General features: G+C 34.9%; 1 protein-coding gene across 1 annotated transcript in view; it reads left to right on the top strand.

Moving 5' to 3' along the window:
• LOC150093159 (ubiquitin-conjugating enzyme E2 Z-like) overlaps positions 1-23,790 on the top strand; it is a 61,706-nt gene that overhangs the window by 37,333 nt on the left and 583 nt on the right. The window contains exons 4-6 of the mRNA XM_090413403.1: positions 3,368-3,479; positions 13,365-13,489; positions 18,462-18,552. Of these exons, the coding sequence (XP_090269529.1) occupies positions 3,368-3,479; positions 13,365-13,489; positions 18,462-18,552 (328 nt within the window). The remainder of the gene's footprint in view (positions 1-3,367; positions 3,480-13,364; positions 13,490-18,461; positions 18,553-23,790) is intronic.

Raw genomic sequence — 23,790 nt, 5'->3', positions numbered from 1 at the left:
TGGATTGATACGGTACAAAATGCCTTAGACGATAGAAATATAAGATCTGATAATGTTGGAGTCTTGACAAGTAACAGACTGATTTGGAGGAAAATTGTAGATAGGAAGTTAGTAATGATGTAATTTTTTCATGTAGTACTGTCATATCCTGTACACCCCTTGAGGGTACATGGCAGGAATTTGATGATGATGATGATGATGATAATATTATATAAAGGATTAAACCAAGAATATAATTTCTTAGCATCTATAGTTTATAGTATAACCAAGCGAATCAAAATCGATCTCTGATCCAGAGTAATTTAATAATGGGATACACCTTTTCACTACTTGTATATGAGTAATATATGACTTCTGTCTTGGCATTCTTCTGGGTGGTGGCCTTTCTCATAATGCATAACATTGTACACACTCAAATGGATGTGAGATCATGTCTCTATACACAAGTAGCCCTTTGTTTGCTTACACTGGGATAAGGAATGAAACCAAGAATATAATTTCTTGGCATCTTTGATTTATAGTATAACCAAGTGAAAAAAACTTTCAACCACTAGGTGGTAGTTGACCTTCATTGCTCAGGGGAAACACCAAGAAGGAATACTCTTCTTGGAAAGCTGAAGTTGCATGAAAAAGTTCATTTTTGTTTTTTAAATTTATATTTTACATAGTCTGGAAACCCCACTCTAGAGACCAAACAATGAACTTTTTCAAGCCACTTCAGCTTTCCAATAAGCGGGGAGTATGTCTCTCACCTAAAGAAAATCGCGAACGTCCATGCCCAAGTGGGATTCGAATCTGCAGTCTGTTGGTTAGAGAACAGGCACGCCAGCCATGGCAGAATATGAGAGAAATTAGTCCAAACACTCTTGTTGACATGTTTAGAAGTTGGATGTTATTCATAACTTATTTTTAACAATAAAAAACTGATATGAAAAAACTTGTTTGTTCAAATTTTTGTACATGTTTTATAGGCATCTTCAGTACAAAAATGAATGACGATTAAACACTAGAAATTTTTAAAATGTCACCATAGTAGCCTAGTGTAAGATCATAAATATGGTCAATATTTTCTTAAATAAGTAATTATTATTATTTTTTTGTTTTTTATTTATTTTTTTGTGATGTTATTGCATAATAGAAATTTTACTTATCCATCATACATGGTGTGGGGTTATTGTGCAAAGCAACTACGCACCCATAGATTATGTGAGACTTAACACTTGCAGTTGGTTAGTTTTTTTCCATTTAATCAAAAGCTTATCCGTTTTAAATTTTATAACTTGATTTTAAAAATTTAAAGTAAAAACTTGCCTATTACATCTATGCACTTACTTTAGAACATTCAGACCTTGAACTTATAAACTTTTTTTTAAACAACTGCTCTTATTGAAGCAAAACTGTACGAGCCCTGGCTCCTTGACATGACATTTCCCTTACCCTTGTAATGACACATCACTAGACAGAATTGAATCCTTTCTTAAAATGAGATTTATCTAGCCTTTCTTGTCATAGACACATCACATTTGTTTGTGGTGCTTATGAGAGAAGTTATCAATTGTACAGATCTTTCCCTGTCTTAGAACAATGTTCTTAGTTTCAAGTTACAGTGTTGTTTTGCTATCTTGCTATCTATACAAAGCAGCTATGAAATGATTGTAGACAGACACAATATTATCCTCATCCAAAGTCCTCTATAGATATCCCAGCTTTCCCACCATGAACTGATTGGCCCTAGTGTATGCCTTGCTACAACCATCATAGCCATCAGCTTAGTATAAATCACTGCTATTTTTAGTCCGTAAATTTGGTCAGGTATTAATCTGCAAAGTATTAATATAATGAAAAATTTCTATAGAAACATCAGGAATTTTTGATTATAGTAAATGGTTTGTGATAGTGAACTTCCTTTGAGTTAGCTTCTGGATCTTTTGTCAAAAATTTTCAATAGCTTACTTTGCAACAGCACAAATCAGCATATTGAGAGGATTTGTTGATTTGTGGACCAGTCAGATAGAACATGCTGTAAATTTGAATCCCACTGTGCCACAAATCTGAAAGTCACTTTAAGAGGCAATTTTTTTTTTTTTTTTTTTTTTTTTTTTGTCATTTGGTGTTGTGACTACAGTCACTTAATTGGAAGCTTGAAGTGACATTAAAAAAAAATTCATTGTGTGATCAGTGGTTCAGAGTTCCAAATTATTTAGTCCATATTGCCAATCTACCATACTAAATATACTCATCATCTTCCTTATACCCTCTTTTTACCTTGCGGTGTCGAGGATCCATTGATCATTGGGCCTCACTCTGTTTACAGGATAAGGTGGTCAGCCTTATGGCCTGTAGTGTTGAGTTCTCAAGGCCAGTTTGCCTGCTTTGCAGGATGAAAAACCCCAGAATAAACTGGGGAAAAAACCCTGCTGTCCACGCCCAAGACTGGCTAACTTGGCTATGGCTGAGGAAGATCCTTCAGCTCCTCACGTCACCGACGGGAATCGAACCTAGGACACTCCTTCCCCAGGCATATGGTTGCGAAGCGCATAGCCACCAGGCTAACTGCGCGGATCTATATATATATATACTATAGGTTACAAATCTTTCATGGGTGAGATTTCATTAATAATAATAATAAAACTTGGTTTCAGTGGTTCTCCACCAGAGTAGATGGACTTTCTGAGAATACTGAGAAAGCTTAACTTCAAGCTTTCTGAGCCTTCTGTTGCCTGTCTTTTGCTAATTTGCTTTGCCATTTGAAATATGGAAACAACCATATTTAATAACCCTTTTTTTTTTTTTTTTTCTTCAATGTCTACTTTTATTTTATTTGGAACTCTAATACTGTTATATCTCCAGCTTTTCCATTATAGATATAAAGGATGACGATTGATAGTTTTTTTAATGGCACAAGGATAGTGAAGGCCATACTGCACAATGTCAAAGGTTATAGCAGTACACGAGATAAGACAATCGCAAATATCCATGCCCACAGTGGGATTCGAATCTGTGACCTATTGATCGGAGATCAGGTATGCTAACCAGACTGGCAGATTATAAAGGAATTCTCTGCATTATACGTAAACCTACCATGAACGTAGCATGGCTCTTTAACTTACTTTCAACTAATGAGATTAATTGATTAAAAAATAATAAAAATAAAAAAATTGACATGTACAGGTCTGATGACAACCTTTGAGATCATGTACCTTGGATTGGCATTGAGAAGTACCATGTTATTGATTTTAGGTTTTGTGCCATTTAAAATATAAATTACTGTATGTTTGAACATTGTTTGTATTCTATGTACAGAGATGTCATTTGATGATTTTCTGACTGAATTTTAATTTGAATTTAAATGTAAAATTTTTTTCAGAACTTGGTCCGGACCTTCGTGGAGTCCTGCTCAGAGTATCTCTAGTGTTTTAATCTCTATACAGTCATTAATGAATGAAAATCCATACTTCAATGAGCCTGGCTTTGAAAAGGTTTGCATTTGACAATTCTTAATTCTTTATGCAATTGCAGCATAGTAACTAATTTATGTGTAATTTCTTTTTACTTCCATCGGTCATAATTTCTTTATTGATGAAGTTACTAATTCACACCATATTTCTTAAAATAATTTGGGACAGTGAGAGATAATGCCTTTTATTTAAAACAGCCCATAGTATCTTGTATACTACCCCCTTTAGATATGGTGTACAGGATACTATGACCATCATCATCATCAAATTCCTGCCATGTACCCTCAAGGGGTGTACAGGATATGACAGTACTACATGAAAAAATCACATCATTACTAACTTCCTATCTACAATTTTCCTCCAAATCAGTCTGTTACTTGTCAAGACTCCAACATTATCAGTTCTTATATTTCTATCGTCTAAGGCACTTTGTACCGTATCAATCCACCTATATCTTGGTCTTCCTCTGGGTCGTTTTCCTGCCAACCTGGCAGAGAACACTTGTTTTGCTAATCTTTCCTCTCCCATTCTATTTAAGTGACCATACCATCTGAGATTAGCTCTGCTAACGCATTCCTGGATGCTGACAATGTCAAGTTCTTTCCTAATATCCTCATTTTTAATATGATATTGCCATTGATGCCATCTGTTCACGCCTCTAATCTTTCTCAGGACTCTCATATCTGCGGTCTCTAGTCTTTGGTCAAGTGTTTTACTTCTGACCCAGCTCTCAGATCCATAAGTTAAAATTGGTTTGAACACAGTTTTGTATACAGCTAATTTAGTGTTCCGACTAATTTCTTTCTTATTCCATATGAATTTATTCAATTGACTTCCCACGATACCAGCTTTGCTGATTCTGTTGTCTATTTCTATATTTAGTTTACCATCTTCAGTAAAAATTGTGCCCAAGTAGCTAAAATGTTTTACTTGTTCCACAGGTTCTCCATTCACAACACAGTTGACATTTTCAATGATTCTGCCTATTTTCATTGTCTTTGTCTTTTTATTGCTAACCTTCATACCATATCTATTACAACAGCTATTCAATTTAGTCAGAGAATCTTGCAGACTTGTAGCGGATTTATTTAGAAGTATAACATCATCCGCATAAAGCAAAGAGCTGACATTAACATCTCCAATTTTGATATCAGGTTTAATACCACATTCCTTCATAATGTGATCCATATAGATAATGAATAACAGAGGGGATAATGTACATCCTTGTCTCACACCAGATTTAACATTAAACCATCTTCCTGTACTTCCTTCAATTCTAACTGCTGACTCACAACTCAAATACAGACTAAGTATTGCTTGATATAATGCCCCATTGACACCATATAACTGCAGCGTATTGAATAGCTTCTCTCTTGGCACCTTGTCATATGCCTTTTCCAAATCGACAAAACTTAAATACAGATCTTTGTTATATTCCCATGCTTTCTCGACTATTTGTCGTAAAGTGAAGATCTGATCCTGACAGCCTCTATTTGGCCTGAATCCAGCTTGTTCTTCACCAAGCTTTTCTTCCACAATTCTTCTCAACCGTTTCTCAAGTATACTTGCATAGATCTTGCCAGGAACACTCAGTAGGGAAATACCTCTGTAATTCTCACATTCAGTTTTATTTCCCTTTTTATATATGGGTACTATTAGAGCTCTACTCCAATCATCAGGAATTCGTCCCTCTGTCCAGGCTTTCTGAACTATGCAGTGCAGCCACTGTAAGACTCTTATACCACCATACTTCAGCATTTCTGGTCGAATATCATCTACTCCTCCTGCCTTTCCACATTTCAAGCCTTTGATGGCTTTTTCTACTTCAAGTATGGATATGTATTCCTGACTGCATGCCTGGTCAGTGTTTTTTATCACTGTGCTGTCATCACTGCTTGTTTCATTTAGCAGTTTTTCAAAGTAATTACTCCATACTTCAAGGATATCTTTTTCTCCTGTTTTCATTTCACCTTTATCATCTCTAATTCCTTTTACAGCACTCTTTCCTCCATTCCTAAGCTTCTTCAACAACCTCCAGAATATTTTGCCACCTTCTTGATATTTATTTTCTATATTCTTGCCAAAGTCCTCCCATGACTTTGGTTTAGCTAGTTTTACACACTGTTTAGCTTTCTTACATTTGTCTCTGTATTCTGTAAGAGTAAAAGCTGACTTATTTGCCAGGAACTTTTGATATGCTTTCTTCTTTTCCTTCACTGCCTCTTTAACTTCCTGTGTCCACCAGGGAGTTCTGATTTTTTTATCTTTGCACACAACCTCACCACATGCCTCTCTGGCAGAATCAATCAATGTTTCCTTCAGAGTTCGCCACTGAATCTCCAAGGTTTGATTCCTGTTCTCAAACTCTTTCATTTTCTTTTCAATAATATTTCTGTATTTTAGTCTACAGTTTACATCTGAGAGCTGCTCAACTTTTATTCGCTTTAAAACTTTCTTACATGTTATTCTTTTCAATATGAAATTCAATTTTATCCTGCTCAAGACTAAATAGTGATCACTTCCAATTTCAAATCCTCTGTACACTCTGGTGTCCTGCACCAGGGAGAAAACATCACTATCAACAATAACATAGTCAATGAGACTTTTCTTATTCCTAGCCTCTTCTCTCCATGTGAATTTGTGCACATTTTTATGTTGGAACATGGTGTTAGTAATAACCAGTCCATGTCCTGAGCAGAAATCCAACAGATATTTGCCATTATTATTAGCTTTGCTCTTTTCTCCAAATTTTCCCAAAATATTTTTGTATGTCTCACAATCATTTCCTACTCTGCTATTTAGATCCCCTACAAGGACCAACTTTTCCTTTTTCATTGTGTCAGTTGCTTTTTCTAAAGCCTCAAAAAATTCCTCCACTTCTACCTTAGTAGAACCTTCTGTGGGACCATAGGCACAAATAAGTCTCATTGTCCAGTTCCCCATTCTCATATTTGCCCACATTACTCTACTTGAGACTGACTGCCATTCAAGAAGATTAGCCTCGTATTTTGTGTTGAATACTATGGCTACTCCTTCTTTTCCTTGATTGTTATTGCCTGAATATAACATTTTGTATTTATTGCTCAGAAAGATCTCACCAGTTTTGGTCTTTTTTGTTTCAGTCACCCCTATTATGTCGATCTGGTACTTATCTAATTCCTCAGCTAGCTCCATTTCTTTGCCATTCAGGCTTCTTACGTTGATAGTACCGATCTTTAACTCTGGTGATGTTGAGTTGGGGGTTTGTTTTCAGATTTGTTCCAGTAGCTGACTTTTCGCTGTTCGCCCTGGTTCCCTGGCGAAAACAACGGGGGCCTTGTTTAACCGGGCGACGCCCCAGCCGGCATGAAATTTTGTCATGTTGTACCATCATTTTTCATTTTGGTTTAACCAATAAGAATACAATTTGGTCGGCTAAATCCCAAATTGCCAGCCCATCCTCGTTCGTTCAGTATCAAAGTAGATACCCAACAGGGTGCACCACGAGAAGGTGAGGATTGGACATTAGGTCAGAAGCCCTGGTCGGTTCTCCGCATTCCTTTAAAGGCTATGTGGAGGTCTCCTCTCAGTTATACAGCTTTGACCCTTAGACCATACACATTAAAAATTTACATTACTATCAACCATTTTCTCCAAATTAGTCTTCTCTCGGGACTGTTAGTGTCACATCTTATATTTGGTCTTCTTTTGGCATCTTAGCATCAAACATCTGTTTTGCTAATTTCATATCTGTGGTCTCCAATCTTGATCTAGTGTTTTACAGTTGCCCATTAAGTAATAAGATTGCTTTTTTTACAGGACAGCCCTTTGAATAAAAGTTGCAAATGTGTTTATAGTTTTTGCCGCTAGAGTGTGCTGTATTCACAAGTCAAGTGACACAGTGGCAGCTGTTGAAGTAGGAGTGTGTAAGTGGAGCATGTCAGAAGTTGTGCCATGGAGCAAAGAGCTGTGATAAAATGTTACTGTAAATTAGAAAAAAACTACTACAGAAATGTACCAAAATCTAAAAGAGGTTTATGCTGATGACTTTCTGGGCCATGCACAGTTTTCCTGGTTTTCAACATTTAAAGAGGGAAGAGTCCCTGGAGGATGAACCATGCTGTGGGCAACCAGTTTCTGCATGGATAAATGAAAATGTGGTGCAAGCTAGGGAAATTATTGCCCATGATAAGTGAATAACCACTAGACTTGGTGTCAGTAAGGAAACAGCCGGATTAATCTTAAGAGATTTGTTCAAGGTTTGTGCCATACACATTGACACATGAACAGAGAGAGAGAGAGTACTGGGTTGTATGTTGTCAAAATTTTAACCATGGTTGATCAAGATCATGATGTGTTGTAAAGAATTGTCACTAGTGAAGAAAGTTGGTGTTTTCGATTTGATCCAGAAACAAAATGTCAGAGCATGGAATGGTGTGGAGTGTCTTCATCCCATCAGAAGAAAGTCATGTTGCAAAAATCACGTGTCAAGACAATGGTCATTTTTATGCTGCTGAAATTATCCACCACGAATTTCTTCCTGAGGGCACCACAGTGAACAGTCAGTATTATTTAGAAGTAATGCAACATCTGTACACTCATGTGATGTGCCAGGAAAGAATTTCCACAACAATTAGTTTCTGGCCTCGAAGTCTCAGTGATTGAACATCCTACAGTTCACTAGGTTTGACTCCCACAGACTTTTCCCTCTTCCGAAAGGGGAGTGCTTCAATGACATTGAGGACATCCAACATGGTGCGATCCATAAACTGAAGGAGGTTCCCATTCAGTTTATGGACTTCCGCCATGCATTCAAACACCTGTATGACAAATATAAACATTGTGTGAAGTTGGAGGGAAATTATTTTGAGTGTATGTAATTGACAATTCCAAATATAGTTCTTTGTTTTGATGTAACAATTGTTTCATTACTTAATGGGCACACCGTGTATTTTTGAGCCAGCTGTCAAATCCTCGAGTTGAAAATTGTTTTGAATTCAAATTTGTTTGAACACTGCTTTGTAATTCATTTATTTTACTGTTTTGACATGTCCATATAAATTTAGTTGACTCCATATTTTAGCTTGGCTTATTCTGTTTTCTATTTGTCTATTTAATTTGCCATTTCAAAAAGTGCTAAAATAGCTAAAAATGTTCTTGTTTTGTATTTAGGATACTGCTGTTGATGTCGGTATTCCTGCCTATTTTCATAGTATAAAAAATCAGTGTAAAAATATGCAATTTTTATTCCTGTTTTTTCATACCAGATTTTTTACAGCAGATATGCAATTAAGGAATCCTGCAAACTTCTGCTCAGTTTATGTAAGAGTGATGCATATAAAGAACTGAGATGAATATCTGGTTTAATGTTACATTCCTAATGTGATTTGATCTGTATAGAAGATAAATAACTGCGGAGATAATGTGTACCTTTGTTCAAACTAACTTTGATAGTTTGGCCCAAACTCAATTTTTTCTCTTCAGCAATTTTCTTCTCGATATGCTTGTATAAATCTTACCTGGAACACAAGGGAAATTCATCTAATTATCCCAGCAGAAGAAAGTCAGGTTGCAAAAATCAACCTATTCACACTTATGGATCTACTATTTGACCAGGAATGCTCAGAGTATTTCTTGTTCTACCAGTTTATAAATGTGACAAGTCTGGGAATTGCAAAGGAATGTTTCTATACATTGTCCCAGGAAAGATTCATCTATAAATTTAATAGAAAACTGGTTAATTTTTGATAATAAATGTAGGGAAAATTAAGCTGGATTCATGGTTGAATAAGTTGCCAGAACCAGATTTTTACCTTAAGACATAGTTAAAATCATAGAAAAATATAAAGATGTATTGCTTTTTTTTCTCCCAAATAAAACCAGGGTTGGCGGGGGGGTGTCCTTCATTGTAGCCCAGACTTTGGTAGGTAGCCAGGCCCAACCCTTTCTTACATCTATAACTAAGTTCAGTTCTACTGATTATTTTTGGACCTAAACAGGAAAGAAGCTTCCATCTCTGGTTCTTCACTAGTATTAATGAATGAAGTAGTGAACATTATTCTCTTGTTGATTTTCAGTTATAGAATTTAAAATCCAATTCACTAGTAAAGAAACCATACACCGTTGCTCTAAAGTTCAACTAATGGGCTAAATAGAGTCCTGGAAAAGGCTCTCTAGTCTGCTACTCTTATTTTTCATTTCCTAAGGTTACCTTAAGACAATTCTTAAGTGCCCTAAGATTACTGTGCGTATTCTACTTGTAAATTGAATTTTTATATATCGATAAAATGGTTACCTTCTCTGTCTTCCGTTATCCATCTTGTATTTCGGGATGCTGAACAACCTAAATCTAGAAAGCTTTTTTAAACATTTAAAACTCATCATCGTGACTTTTGAACTTTTTAATTGTGTTTTTTTAATTCCTCTTTAGTATTAAAATGAAGTACATATAAATTCTGAAAAAAGTCTTAATTGTACAGCCAAACTTGGAATTTTCATGAACATCCTTAATAGTAGCATCAAGCACTATCTGATCTAAAATTATGTGTAGTGACTTTGGATTATTCAGACAGGAAGTGTGTATTTAGGCTATTCTTGTTTGATAAGTTTCACCAGGATTTAAATCTAATTAATGCCTACATACTTAAGAATTTTGCATCTGATTTGGAAAGCCTTTTGTTGGAGGTGGTGGGAGTGGGTGAATTATGACTCCATCCTTGGAATATGCATAGACATGACTCATGTATCAAAAGCTGAATGGCCTATCACAACCTATTATGTATGAACTTCCTTAATTCTCTAATGAAGAGTTATTCCTATCTGCATAATTGCTTGTTATAATGATTAACACCAATGCTTTCCAGGAAGAACTCTTGAGGCTGAATTAATCTTCAGCTGAAAACGTTAAAACCTTCATCTTCTAAAAGTTCTTCATTCTATGGGATTTGAATACAGACACTTGCAACCAAAGGGTATTGTCTTTACCAGCTGAATTTAGGAGACTTCCTATGTGAATTTCTAATGGTGTTTACTAAAGTGCAAGTCAACTATATAATACCTTTTCAAAAATGACTTAGGTGAATGTTTACAGCTAGCAGTTGAGTCAAGAATGTTTCATATTTCTGATAAGATCCTCATAAAACTGGTATCTTTTGTAACAATCTCTCTGACAGTAACATGACAATCTTGATGAATCCCTTTCATGGGTGTGCTATCTTATGATCTGCATTTTTGCGAATCTTTTAAAGTAAATTCCCTTGTTTTTGTAAACTATCTTCTGACACTGATTTCTGTAGTTTTCATGTATGTTGTACACAGTTCAGTTGTATTGTTTGAATTGTTGAATTGTTTTTATGAACACAAATCATTAATCCCAAAAATTTGAGACCCATCTTAAATCTTATGTAGCTGTAATACTTCTTTTTTACAACATTAGAAGGTGCCAGATTAGGACTAGTTCATTTGTCCATTGCAATTTGAATTGTTTCACTTACTCATTGTCATGTGTTAACTGTCATATGTAGTGTGCTCTGAAGATGCTGGTTTTGAAATCCAGCAAAATATAAGCCAGTTAATAAACATCTCTTTTTATAATGATTGGATTCAGTGGAAATTTATTATTTTTAATAAATTTCCACTGAATTTTCTTCTTCATTTGACTAAGAACTTGATGCATAGTATTATGAATTTTTGTATGGACACCACTTGGACTGTTATAAAACCTACAATGAAAAATACATAGGAAAGGAAAGCTCATAAAAGTGTTGTATGTGTGTGGAAGGAGGATATTAAGTATGGCACAACAGGTGTTGCTTTTCATGCTCACTTTCCATCAGTGTTGTCATTTAAATTTATATTTTTAAACTTTTTTTTTTTATTTTTATGTTGAGCCCATACACAGGAGGTTGGTTGGTCAACCTATAGTACATTGGTACCGTGTATGGGTTGGGAAAGGACAATGCCATGATTTTATTTTAACAAAAGTTTTTAAAATAGAACCAAAGCCTTATGAGCATAGTATTATGCTTTAGTAGATTGTCCACCTGATTGGCTGAATGTGAGACCTAGTGTGATTGCCTAGTGTGAGACCATGGCCCTGATTATTGAAGCCTGAACTGTCTTGAAAATTCCACGTTTGATCTGTAGAATATGGTTTCTAGACTATATAAAAAATAAAGTTAATAAAAATGAACAAAAATTCTTAGCCTACCCATAGAATTGGTTCCTAAAACCTTTTGTGGGTGGAACCACATTATAAAAAAAAATTAAGCATATAATTTTATTTCATTTGGAATTAAAGAAATCAGGCATAAGGTAAGGTTGCCATATCTAGTCTTGGGGGTATTTTGTTCAGTTCTTTACTCTATGTAAATGTTATCCTTTTAAATAAATTCACATGATTTTTTAACAGATTAAATAGCTGTATATTAAATTTGGCACAAAAAATTGGAAAGCTGAAGCCTTTTTAAAATGATCTAAACTAACACACTAAACATCTTGTTTAGTATATGCTGTTAATTCATCATCAAATTCCTGTCATATACCCTCAAGGGACGTACAGGATATGATAATACTACATGAAAAACACATCATCACTAACTTCCTATCTACCATTTTGCTCTAAATCAATTTGCTATTTGTCAAGACTTCAACATTATCAGATTTTATGTTTCTATATTCTAAGGCACTTTTTACTGTATCAGTCCACCTATATCTTACTTTCAGTCTTTTTCCTGCCAACCACCTGAGATTAGCTCTGTTAACACATTCCTAGATACTGTTAATTTAGATCAGGGCTGTCCAAAGCACTGCCCGTGGGCCGCATGCAGCCTGTGGTGCGTTTTTGTGCGGCCTGCCTGTAGGATTTAATTTTTACGAGCAAAAAAATAAAATAACAATTTGAATCGAATGCCTATCAGATATTTTAATTCTATCAATAATCTCGATGTTGATAATTTTATTTGGTGTTTCTCGGTCTTTTTCCTGCCAACTGCCTGGCAGAGAACACTTGTTTTGCTAATCTTTCCTCTCCCATTCTGTTTAAGTAACCATACCACCAGAGATTAGCTCTGCTAACACATTCCTAGATACTGTTAATTTAGATCAGGGCTGTCCAAAGCACTGCCCGTGGGCCGCATGCAGCCTGTGGTGCGTTTTTGTGCGGCCTGCCTGTGGGTTTTGATTTTGATGAGCGAAAGAATAAAATAACAATTTGAATCAAATGTGAATTAGATATTTTAATTCTATCGATAATCTCGATGTTGATAATTTTATTTGGTGTTTTTACATCGCTATATACCCACGTGTTTTTCAAATATTGGATGTGTCAAAGAAGCGTTATTACACTGTTTTGTTGTTCCAACGGTCATGCTCCAGGCGCTCATGGGGAACATGAGTGCGCAATTAGTGTTTTTTTTTAACATTTTAAGTTTGAACTTCTTAAAAATGGTTCTCTCACTATAGAGAGCTTATGGCAAGCACTGAATAGTTGAAAATACTGAGATTTCTTTAGAACATGAAATCTCATGTTTGAGATTTCGGTTTTTTATTAATAGTAGGAATTGTTTAGCAAGAGTCAGCTGTAGCATCATGAAAATAACTGTTGTATCTTTACCCATATCAGCTTTTTATTACTATTATTGAGGGGAGGTGCAAATTTTCAACAAAAGGTGTCAGTCTTATTCTACTTTGCCTTTTTTACAGATAAAATGCTTTTTTTTAATACACACACATACCTTGGAGGTCATCTGAATTATCTTCTACTATTTCAAAACAAATGAAATACAGTCAGAATGATTGATTCTGAAGTATAAAGAAATATCATTATTTTAACAAAATTTCATAAGGAAATGTTACAGTATCTTTCATGATGAAAGTTAATTTTATTTATCTGTTTAATATTTATAAAAACAAATATCATTGTATCAGGAGAGAAGCCCGGGTGATAGTGCCAGTTACAACGAGATCATCAGGCATGAGACCATTCGAGTTGCTGTATGTGACATGTTAGAAGGTGCTTCATCAGACACTGTTGAATGTCCACAAGCCTTACGGTATGTTGATTCATAATCTTTGGATATGTTAACTTCAGTTAATATATTTTTCCATCTTCATCTGTTCTCTCCTCCCTTTCTGTATATCAGAACTTATTCATAACTTTAATTGCACCTCTTGATGTTGTAAATATTAAATATGTTAGATGCAGTAACAATTTATTGACAAATAGCAAAATTTTGTATACTAAAAATAACAGTACATCATCATAATTGTTGGAACAAACAATTTAAATTAACACAACAATCAGTGAACTGAAATAAATGCACTTTATCTAACTTGTAGCAGCTATATATGAATGTCTGTTCAAGAAAAGTTTATAACTTTATTATGCCATCCAGAATTAAATTAGAATGGTTGCTGCTTGATCACAAAATTTGGGAGATTCTTATCATGAACAATTAAAAATGATTAGTTCCTTGATGCCTTTCTAGTTTGTGGCACTTGCTTTTACTAGTTAACTGCTGTTTTTAGCTTGTTTGTTCTATACTGATGTTGTTTTTAGTATAAAATATCTGTTGCTAATTTTCAATCAATCATTGTTGTGCATTTTTTATACTTGAATTAATACAGCATAAGAAACTACTGACAAGTCCCATGTTAGTGTTATGTTAAAAAAACAAAAAATCACTATATGCAAAATATACCATTTATCCTTACAGATTTGCTGTAGTCTCAGTCAACTATAAAATGCAAAAGAAAAAGCTGTATAACTGAGAGGAGACCTCCACATAGCCTTTAAAGGAATGCAGAGAACCGACCAGGGCTTCTGACATACAAAAATATTTTGGGAAAATTTGGAGAAAAGAGCAAAGCTAATAATAATGGCAAATATCTGTTGGATTTCTGCTCAGGACATGGACTGGTTATTACTAACACCATGTTCCAACATAAAAATGTGCACAAATTCACATGGAGAGAAGAGGCAAGGAATAAGAAAAGTCTCATTGACTATGTTATTGTTGATAGTGATGTTTTCTCCCTGGTACAGGACACCAGAGTGTACAGAGGATTTGAAATTGGAAGTGATCACTATTTAGTCTTGAACAGGATAAAATTGAATTTCATATTGAAAAGAAGAACATGTAAGAAAGTTTTAAAGCGAATAACAGTTGAGCAGCTCTCAGATGTGAACTGTAGATTAAAATACAGAAAGATTATTGAAGAAAAAATGAAAGAGTTTGAGAACAGGAAACAAACCTTGGAGATTCAGTGGCAAGCCTTGAAGAAAACCCTGATTGATACACCCAGAGAGGCATGTGGTGAGGTTGTCTGAAGGATAGAAAAATCAGAACTCCATGGTGGACAGAGGAAGTTAAAGAGACAGTGAAGGAAAAGAAGAAAGCATATCAAAAGTTACTGTCAAATAAGCCAGCTTGTGCTCTTAGAGAATACAGAGACAAATGTAAGAAAGTGAAACACTGTAAAAATTGCTAAACAAAAGTCATGGGAGGACTTTGGCAAGAATATAGAAAATAAATATCAAGAAGGTGGCAAAATATTCTGGAGGTTATTGAAGAAGCTTAGGAATGGAGGAAAGAGTGTTGTAAAAGGAATTAGAGATGATATAAAAGTATGGAGTAATTACTTTGAAAAAGTGCTAAATGAAATGAGCAGGGATGACAGCATAGTGGTAAAAAACACTGACCAGACATGCAGTCAGGAATACATATCCATACTTAAAGTAGAAAAAGCCATCAATGGCTTGAAATGTGGAAAGGCAACAGGAGTAGATGATATTCGACCAGAAATGCTGAAGTACGGTGGTATAAAAGTCTTACAGTGGCTGCACTGCATAGTTCAGAAAGCCTGGACAGAAGGACGAATTCCCGATGATTGGAGTAGAGCTCTCATAGTATCCATATGTAAAAAGGGAAATAAAAATGAATGTGAGAATTACAAAAGTATTTCACTACTGAGTGTTCCTGGCAAGATCTATGCAAATATACTTGAGAAACGGTTGAGAAGAATTGTGGAAGAAAAGCTTGGTGAAGAACAAGCTGAATTCAGGCCAAATAGAGGCTGTCAGGATCAGATCTTCACTTTACAACAAATAGTTGAGAAAGCATGTCAATGTAACAAAGATCTGTATTTAAGTTTTGTCGATCTGGAAAAGGCATATGACAAGGTGCCAAGAGAGAGAGAAGCTATTCAATACGCTACAGTTATATGATGTCAATGGGGCATTATATCAAGCAATACTTAGTCTTTATTTGAGTTGTAAGTCGGCAGTTAGAATTGAAGGAAGTATAGGAAGATGGTTTAATGTTAAATCTGGTGTGAGACAAGGATGTACATTATCCCCATTGTTATTCATTATCTATATGGATCACATTATGAAGGAAAGTGGTATTTGACATGATATCAAAATTGGAGGTGTTAATGTCAGCTCTTTGCTTTATGCAGACGATGTTATACTTCTAAATAAATCCGTTACAAGTCTGTAAGATTCTCTGACTAAATTGAATAACTGTTGTAATAGATATTGTATGAAGGTCAGCAATAAAAAGACAAAGACAATGAAAATAGAAAGAATCATTGAAAATGTCAACTGTTTTGTGAATGGAGAAACTGTGGAACAAGTAAAACATTTCAGCTACTTAGACACGATTTTTAGTGAAGATGGTAAATTAAATATGGAAATAGACAACAGAATCAACAAAGCTGGTATGATAGGAAGTCAATTGAATAAATTCATATGGAATAGGAGAGAAATTAGTTGGAACAGTAAATTAGCTGTATACAAGACAGTGTTCAAACCAGTTTTAACTTATGGATCTGAGAGCTGAGTCAGAAGTAAAACAGTTGACCAAAGGCTAGAGACTGCAGATATGAGAGTCCTGAGAAAGATTATAGGCGTGAACAGATGGCATCAATGGCAATGTCATATTAAAAACGAGGATATTACGAAAGAACTTGACATTGTCAGCATCCAGGAATGCTTTAGCAGAGCTAATCTCAGGTGCTATGGTCACTTAAACAGAATGGGCGATGAAAGATTAGCAAAACAAGTGTTCTCTGCCAGGTTGGCAGGAAAACGACCCAGAGGAAGACCAAGATATAGATGGATTGATACGGTACAAAGTGCCTTAGACGATGGAAATATAAGATTTGATAATGTTGGAGTTTTTGACAAGTAACAGACTGATTTGGAGGAAAATTGTAGATAGGGAGTTAGAAATGATGTAAATTTTTCATGTAGTACTATCATATCCTGTACACTCCTTGCAGATACATGGCAGGAATTTGATGATGATGATATTTAACAAGTGATAGTATTAATGGCAATATCATATTAAAAACGAGGATATTAGGAAAGAACTTGACATTGTCAGCATCCAGGAATGCTTTAGCAGAGCTAATCTCAGGTGCTATGGTCACTTAAACAGAATGGGCGATGAAAGATTAGCAAAACAAGTGTTCTCCGCCAGGTTGGCAGGAAAACGACCCAGAGGAAGAGGTAGATAATTTGCCTTGCCTTTTTCATAGAGGACCCATCACAAGAGGTGGTAAACCTATATTATACTAGTAACATGGATATGCAGTAAGGAACTTGTTCACATTTGACTTAAAGCTGTGAATTCTATTCTTTGTGAAACAGGTCGTGGGAGATCGTTCCAGAGTGCAGCACTAAAAGGGATGAATAAAGAGGAGAAATTTGTTCTGTGGGTTTGGAGTTGAACTGTGAGAGAGAATGACCATACAAGTATTTATAGAAGATGAGGCTACAGAAATAATGCTTGTGTGAAAGAGAACAGTCATCGACATCAGCCCAATGGCCAAGACAACCCAATATAGCCCACTTGGAGGCACCATTAGGACTTTAGGAACAACAATAGTTTCTTATCTTCTGCCTCATTAATGGTTAGGCGGTTTTGTGATTTGCACAGAATTAGAAGAGCTGTTTGGAGTTTAAACCTAATTTTTGGATGCAGAGGAAGTATTATTTGTGGCATGGTGAGAGACCTTCTCTTGCTTATTGAAGACCTGACATGGCTGAAAGAAGTAAAATGTTTGGTCTCTAATAGATTTTATTAAATTATGGTAATATTCCATAAAACGCCTACTCATCATCATCAATTTCTTGATATGTACTCACAAGGCATGTTCAGGTTACTATGACAGCACTACATGAATAAGTTTACATTATTATTAATCTATCAACAATTTTCCTCAAAATCAATCTGTTACCTGTGAGAACTCCAATATTGTCATGTAATATTTCATTTTTCGAAGACACTTATGTCTGAATCAATCTACCCTACACCTTGGTCTTCCTCTGGGTCTTTTTCCTGCCATCTTGGCATCAAACACCTGTTTTGTTAACCATTCTATTTAAGTGGCCATATACCATCTTAGATTAGCTCTGCTTACACATTCTTGAATGTTAACAATGTCAAGTTGCTCTCTAATATCTTCATTTTTAATATGATTCTTCCATTGATACCATCTGTTCACTTCACTGATTTTTCTCAGAACCCCTCATATCTATTGTCTCTGGTCTTTGATCAAGTGCTTTATTTCTAACCCAACTCTCAGATCCATAACTTAAAACTGGTTTGAACCCCATCGTGTATACTGCTAGTGTGGTGTATTGACTACTCACCACTCACACGGAATTGAAGTACTGTGCATGTATTCCTTTCAGAATGTCCCTTATAAGTATAATTATTATATTGAATAAATGATTATACACCACATTGCTGGTTTGTAATCGGTTATTCAGTATACAAATGAATACTTGTTAACGGAAGGATGGGACATGGAGAAAGATAAAGTTCTCTCTCTCTCTCTCTCTCTTTTTTTTACCCTTAATTTTTATTAGGATTCTGAATATTCTCAGATCAGTTGTATTCAAAGAAATTCGGAATCAGTCCTGTGTGAAAGTAATAAAATTTGTCTAAAAGTTATTGTTATATTTTTATTTTTAGAGGCCATCAGTCCTAAAAAGTACAGATTTCTTTTTTACAGGGATATCATGGAAAGGTCATTTACAGAGTTTTATGAATACTATGATTCTACAGTGAACAGCAAGCTACACTTGACCAATCAGCCTATGTCTGTAAGTATTATCTACATAAGCAAATTTTATGATATTGATATATGTGTGTATATATATATATATATATCACTGCATTATAATGTGTGCACTTATTACAGTTGACTCTCACTATAACAAACTCCTAGCCACTACAGGAATGGTTTGTTATGGTGGATAGTTTGCTATATATTAAATTTTCTGTGACACAGACCATACCTATTGGATTTCATTTGGAAATTTTTTTGATTGTTTATGGCAAGCAAATAATAGTGTTTGCTGTAGTGAGAGTCAAGTTCTGAGATTTGTAGACATGAGTACAGTATTACATAAAATTAAAAATAAAGCACTGTAAATCCAAGCTATACTGCCATGTGATTTATCAACTTGCAGACCCAAATTCACTGACTTGTGTGAGCAGTAGTGTGGGTATTGGAGGTATGTAAGAGAAACAATTTGGCATCATTGCCTTAGAAATCACAAATGCAGGAACTTTTACATGTATTTTCTTTATATTCTTGTCTATAAAAATGCATGGATTCTTTAATGAAAACTCATATAGCATGCCTGTACTACAAAAGCATTTTTGCTTATGCTGTCATAATGCTTAAGTGTAAAGCATAATTGCAAAGACAAAATATTGACATGGTTATAACTGATATTAACAGGAGTATTTCAAACATATTACAGTTATATTAGAGACACAATAACAGCTTGTACTGCCCAAGGCATTGATTCCAGAGGGTTGCTGGAGGTAATTGCAGCCATGCCTGTTGTAGCAGTGTCCACAACTGCACCTTAGACATCAGTCCTGGATACATGGATCTGATGTCTTGCTCTACAGCCATCTCAGAGAAATTTGATAGGATTTAAATCCAGGGACCTTGGGGTTCACTGGATGTTCCCAAACTCAGATGGGTGTTACTTGAGCCGTGTCTAGTGATTGTGGCCTGGCTGGGTGGCACATTGTCCTGCTGAAACAGACCATCAGCTGCAGGATGCACAAAGGCAGTGAAAGTGTGTAGGTGATCAGCCAGCACGTTCTGGTAGCTTGCGGCATTTAACGACCTCCCCCAAACCATCACATAGCCACCAGCCCCTTGAACAGACCCAACCTGGGAGGACGGGGGCCATGGCTTCGTGCTGTTGATTTCTTGCCAAGATGGCAGAAAAGAGACCCAGAGGAAGACCAAGGTCTAAGTGGATTGATTCAGTCAGAAGTGCCTTAGAAGTACGAAATGTTAGCTATGACAATATTGGAGTATTCACAAGTAATAGATTGATTTAGAGGAAAATTGTTGATAGGAGATTAATAATAATGTAAACTAAATCTTGTAGCGCTGTCACAGTAACCCAAACATCCGTTAGGGGTACATATCTGGAAATTGATGATGATAAAAATACTTTGATAGTTTTTCTTGACCTGGTGAAAGTCTTTGACAGCCTTGACTGGAACTAAATGTTTAAAATCTTAAAAACAATCAAGGCAGAGTGAAGAAATAAAAGGCTCATAAATCAATCTTTATAAGCACCAAGAAACTCAAACAGAAACTAAAACAGTAAGGACACATGAGTGTTTTTTTTCTACTACTGTTTAATTTCTGCACTGAAGAAGCAATAAATAAATTAACAGAACTAAAAACTGGAATTGCAATTAACTGACTCCAGTTTGCTGGTGATTTAAGACTTGCTGCTGATAATGAGGACAAACTAAACCACCCCCACCTTCCCCAAAAAAAGGGAAGAAATTTTCACGCAATACAGCCTAAAATTAATTATAAGAAAATGTCTAATTACAAGTGAAGTGAACCCCACAAAAATGCATGCAACAAGTTAATTCCTAATATGGAAGAAGCCAACCAGATATAAATTTAAAAATAAGCTTCCTTAAAAGGGCTTTCTATAAAGAAGAAACACTTACTACACATAATTTTCTAATGTAATCAAATTCTATTTAATTCTCAATGCATTTCATGGGTATTTGTCTATCTACAGTGTTTGCTTTAACTCGGCTGTTTTAATACATGCTTATTAATCCATTTAATATTATTGTCACTACTTTCTTTGCATTTTGTATAGTTCACATAATTACATGTAGTCAGCATCAAGAAAAATAAGAAGTTTAAAAAAAATGACAGATTAATCTGAATATAAATACAATACTAACCCCCTTACAATCTAAACCAATTCATTTTTGTGCAGAAATTCAGCAGAGCTGAACTAAATCAATTAAATATTGCAAGCTTCCAATGAGTAACTTTTTGGTATTTAATTCATATGAAGCAAATTACTGATTCCTTGAAGCAAAAACCTAACATAGCACTGAATGAACAAGCTGTTTATACCTTTACAACTGCTTTTCTATGGATGCTAGTTTTACATGATCATAAAATACACAACCTACACTTTCATTCCTAAAATTATTGTTTTTTTAATGACAGGTGCTCATGAAAAGCTGCAAACAAAAACAGTTAAGTCAAATTCGGGAACCCTGCTCCTGAGATGAAACATGGCACTTCTTTAAGCAACTTCTGATCTTCAAATAAGTTTGGAGGCAGGTCTCTTGTGCCAGACAATGAAAATCATCTGTAGCTTACGATTTTCATTTAGTAAAAATTACTGAGAAACATGCAGTCCCTGAAAATATTTACTTGCAGGTTTTACTGCTGCTTTCAGATTTCTGGCTTGCAACTGAACATGTATTATTTCAGTCACAAGCCAGTGACCTTCAGCAAGGAAAAAGTGTTTATTCTGAATAACTGACAATGTAAATAATGAAATTAAACAAAATGGCTAACAGAGTTCATTTTGTATTCAAGTACATGCTTCAAATTGAAACATAGAAGTATACAAAACTACCTTCTTTTGTCGTAATTCAAACTAATAATTTGGCCTACCATTTAATTCAATGTAGACTCCATTTTATCACCAATTTAATGTAGTTTTGTATGCTTCTACATTAGAATAGTATACGTAGATAATAGAATACAGTTAATAACTTATATAATTTTTTATTAATAGAATGTTTGGTTAATTCAGCAAACAACACTTAAAAAACAAGAAAACAAATTATAAGCATGAAGAGAGTTTTTATCTGTATATCACGGTATAATAAAAATAATAGTTACAGTGGTGCAAAGTAATTAGCAAATAGGTTACACTTCAAAATTGGGAGAGTTCAAGTCACTCATAAATTAGGCTGAATTGGAACTTCATAGTTCTTTATACAGCCTTTCTAAAATATACTTTTATGTAGAATTTTAGTCTTTTTCTCCCTTCTCCACAACATCTGGTAAATGTTTTTGCCATTTGGAATTATGGCTAACAACCAAGGCTAAGAGGCTATTTTTTTCATCCTGCAAGCAGGATGCTCGCAGGATGAAAAAAATCCTACCAAGTCTGTAGGGACTGGCTTATTCATCATTTGAAAAATCCTTATAAAGATTCGTTATAGCTGGTCTACTGTAGTATGGTCTCTCTACTCACAAGCCATGTTTAACAGACCTACCTACCTATCTATCTATAGGAGACATGATCACAGAAGCAAGTGACTCAATAAACTTCTGAATGAGATAGAAAAAATCTGATTTTCCTAAGAGCATAAGGCAATGCTTGCAAACCAGATGGGAAGAAGCCAAAAGGTTTATCATACACAGAAACTAAAAATGTCATGTGGACAACAATGAAGGTGTAGACCATGGTAGTTATTATCTCAGGTATGAGATGAGTTACAATTGCTCAACAGGAATATGAATTCCATATGCAGCAGTTCTTATACAAGTAGCTACAGCAGTGAGAAACTTTTGTGTGCTTGTCATGAGAAAACATGGAAGAGTTTAAAACTGCAAAAATATTGTCCACAAAACAACCATATGAATGGATAAAGCATGAACATGTTCAATTTTTTTTTTTTTTTAATGGGAAAAATTGTAGAGTTGTGGAGCAGATTTATCTGCATGCCCAATTTAAACAAAAATAGCTGTCTCATTTTTCCAGCAGTGGTGAGTAATCTGTATCTCTTGCCATTTTTATTCATCTACTGACTATTCCTTTTGCATGTAGTTAAATTTTTTATTCTATACAACATGCCACTCTGGACTGTATGTCCAGAGTGGCATGTTGTAAAGTTGTATGCAAGGAGAAAGAAATAACACCATGGCAAACATAAGTTAAAGAAAGCATACCAAAAGTTCATAGCAAATAAATCAGCAGGTGCCCTAATAGAATACAGAGAAAAAATGTAAGAGAACTCTAAGCTATGTGTAAAAGTAGCTAAACAAAAGCCATGGGAAGACTGGTAAGAATATAGAAGATAAATATCAGAAGGTAGAAAAATATTCCGTAGGCTATTGAAAAAAAAAGATCAGAAGTGAACAAAAAAAAATACTGTAAAAGGAATCAAAGATGATAAAGGTAACATGAAAACCAAAGATTAAGATATTCTAGATGTATGGAGTAATTACTTTGAAAGACTTAAATGAAACAAGCAGTGACAGAACAATAGTAGAAAATATTCAAGAGGAATGCAAACAGAAGTATGTATAAATACTTGAAGTAAAAAAAGTTATCAAAAGTTTTCCACCTGAAATGTGAAAAGGCAGCTGGAGTAGATGATATTCAACCAGAAATGTTCAAATATGGATTATAAAAGTTTTGCGGTGGCTATGCTATATATGGCTATATTTAAAAATCATATCAAAATATAAATCGCCATGTCTCACTCTAGTATTTGCCAATGATAATCTAATGTCGCCATCTGCATACACTAGTCAAGATGGGGTCTTATCAAGGCTCAATAAAGAGGAATAATAACCTGCTTGTCTCTGCTCATCAAAGTATTCTGTGGTAACCAAGGAATCTGATGAGCTGCTTTTGTTATGTGTCCTCTAAACTTTTTACTAAACATTCCAAAATCTCTGGCTTTGTCTATTTCTTGGAGTACATTTTCCATCAATGTGGTATACAGCTGGCCATCCATTCTCCTTTGCCCAGACTGCCAGTCTATCCAAATCATCCTGCAAAATTTTAACATCATCTGTATTTATTATTGCTCTACCCAATTTTGCACCATCATCATATGAGAAAAAAAATTGTAACCCTTATCAGGCGCTCAAGCTCTAAAAGATGATTATATGAAACTGATCTCATTTACTATATCTTAGTCAGTTAACTAACATTCTACAACTAATTTTTTATACTATTTAAGCCATATGAGGTATTAAGATGTTTTTAATTGAAAATCTGCTTAAATCATAAGGTGAG

Source organism: Typopeltis vanoorti, chromosome 24 (assembly GCF_054136105.1).
Source record: "Typopeltis vanoorti isolate ZY-2024b chromosome 24, IOZ_Tvanoo_1.0, whole genome shotgun sequence".
Taxonomy (NCBI): domain Eukaryota; kingdom Metazoa; phylum Arthropoda; class Arachnida; order Uropygi; family Thelyphonidae; genus Typopeltis; species Typopeltis vanoorti.
Note: the sequence above shows the minus strand (reverse complement) of the source record. Positions and strands in the feature narration are given on the sequence as shown.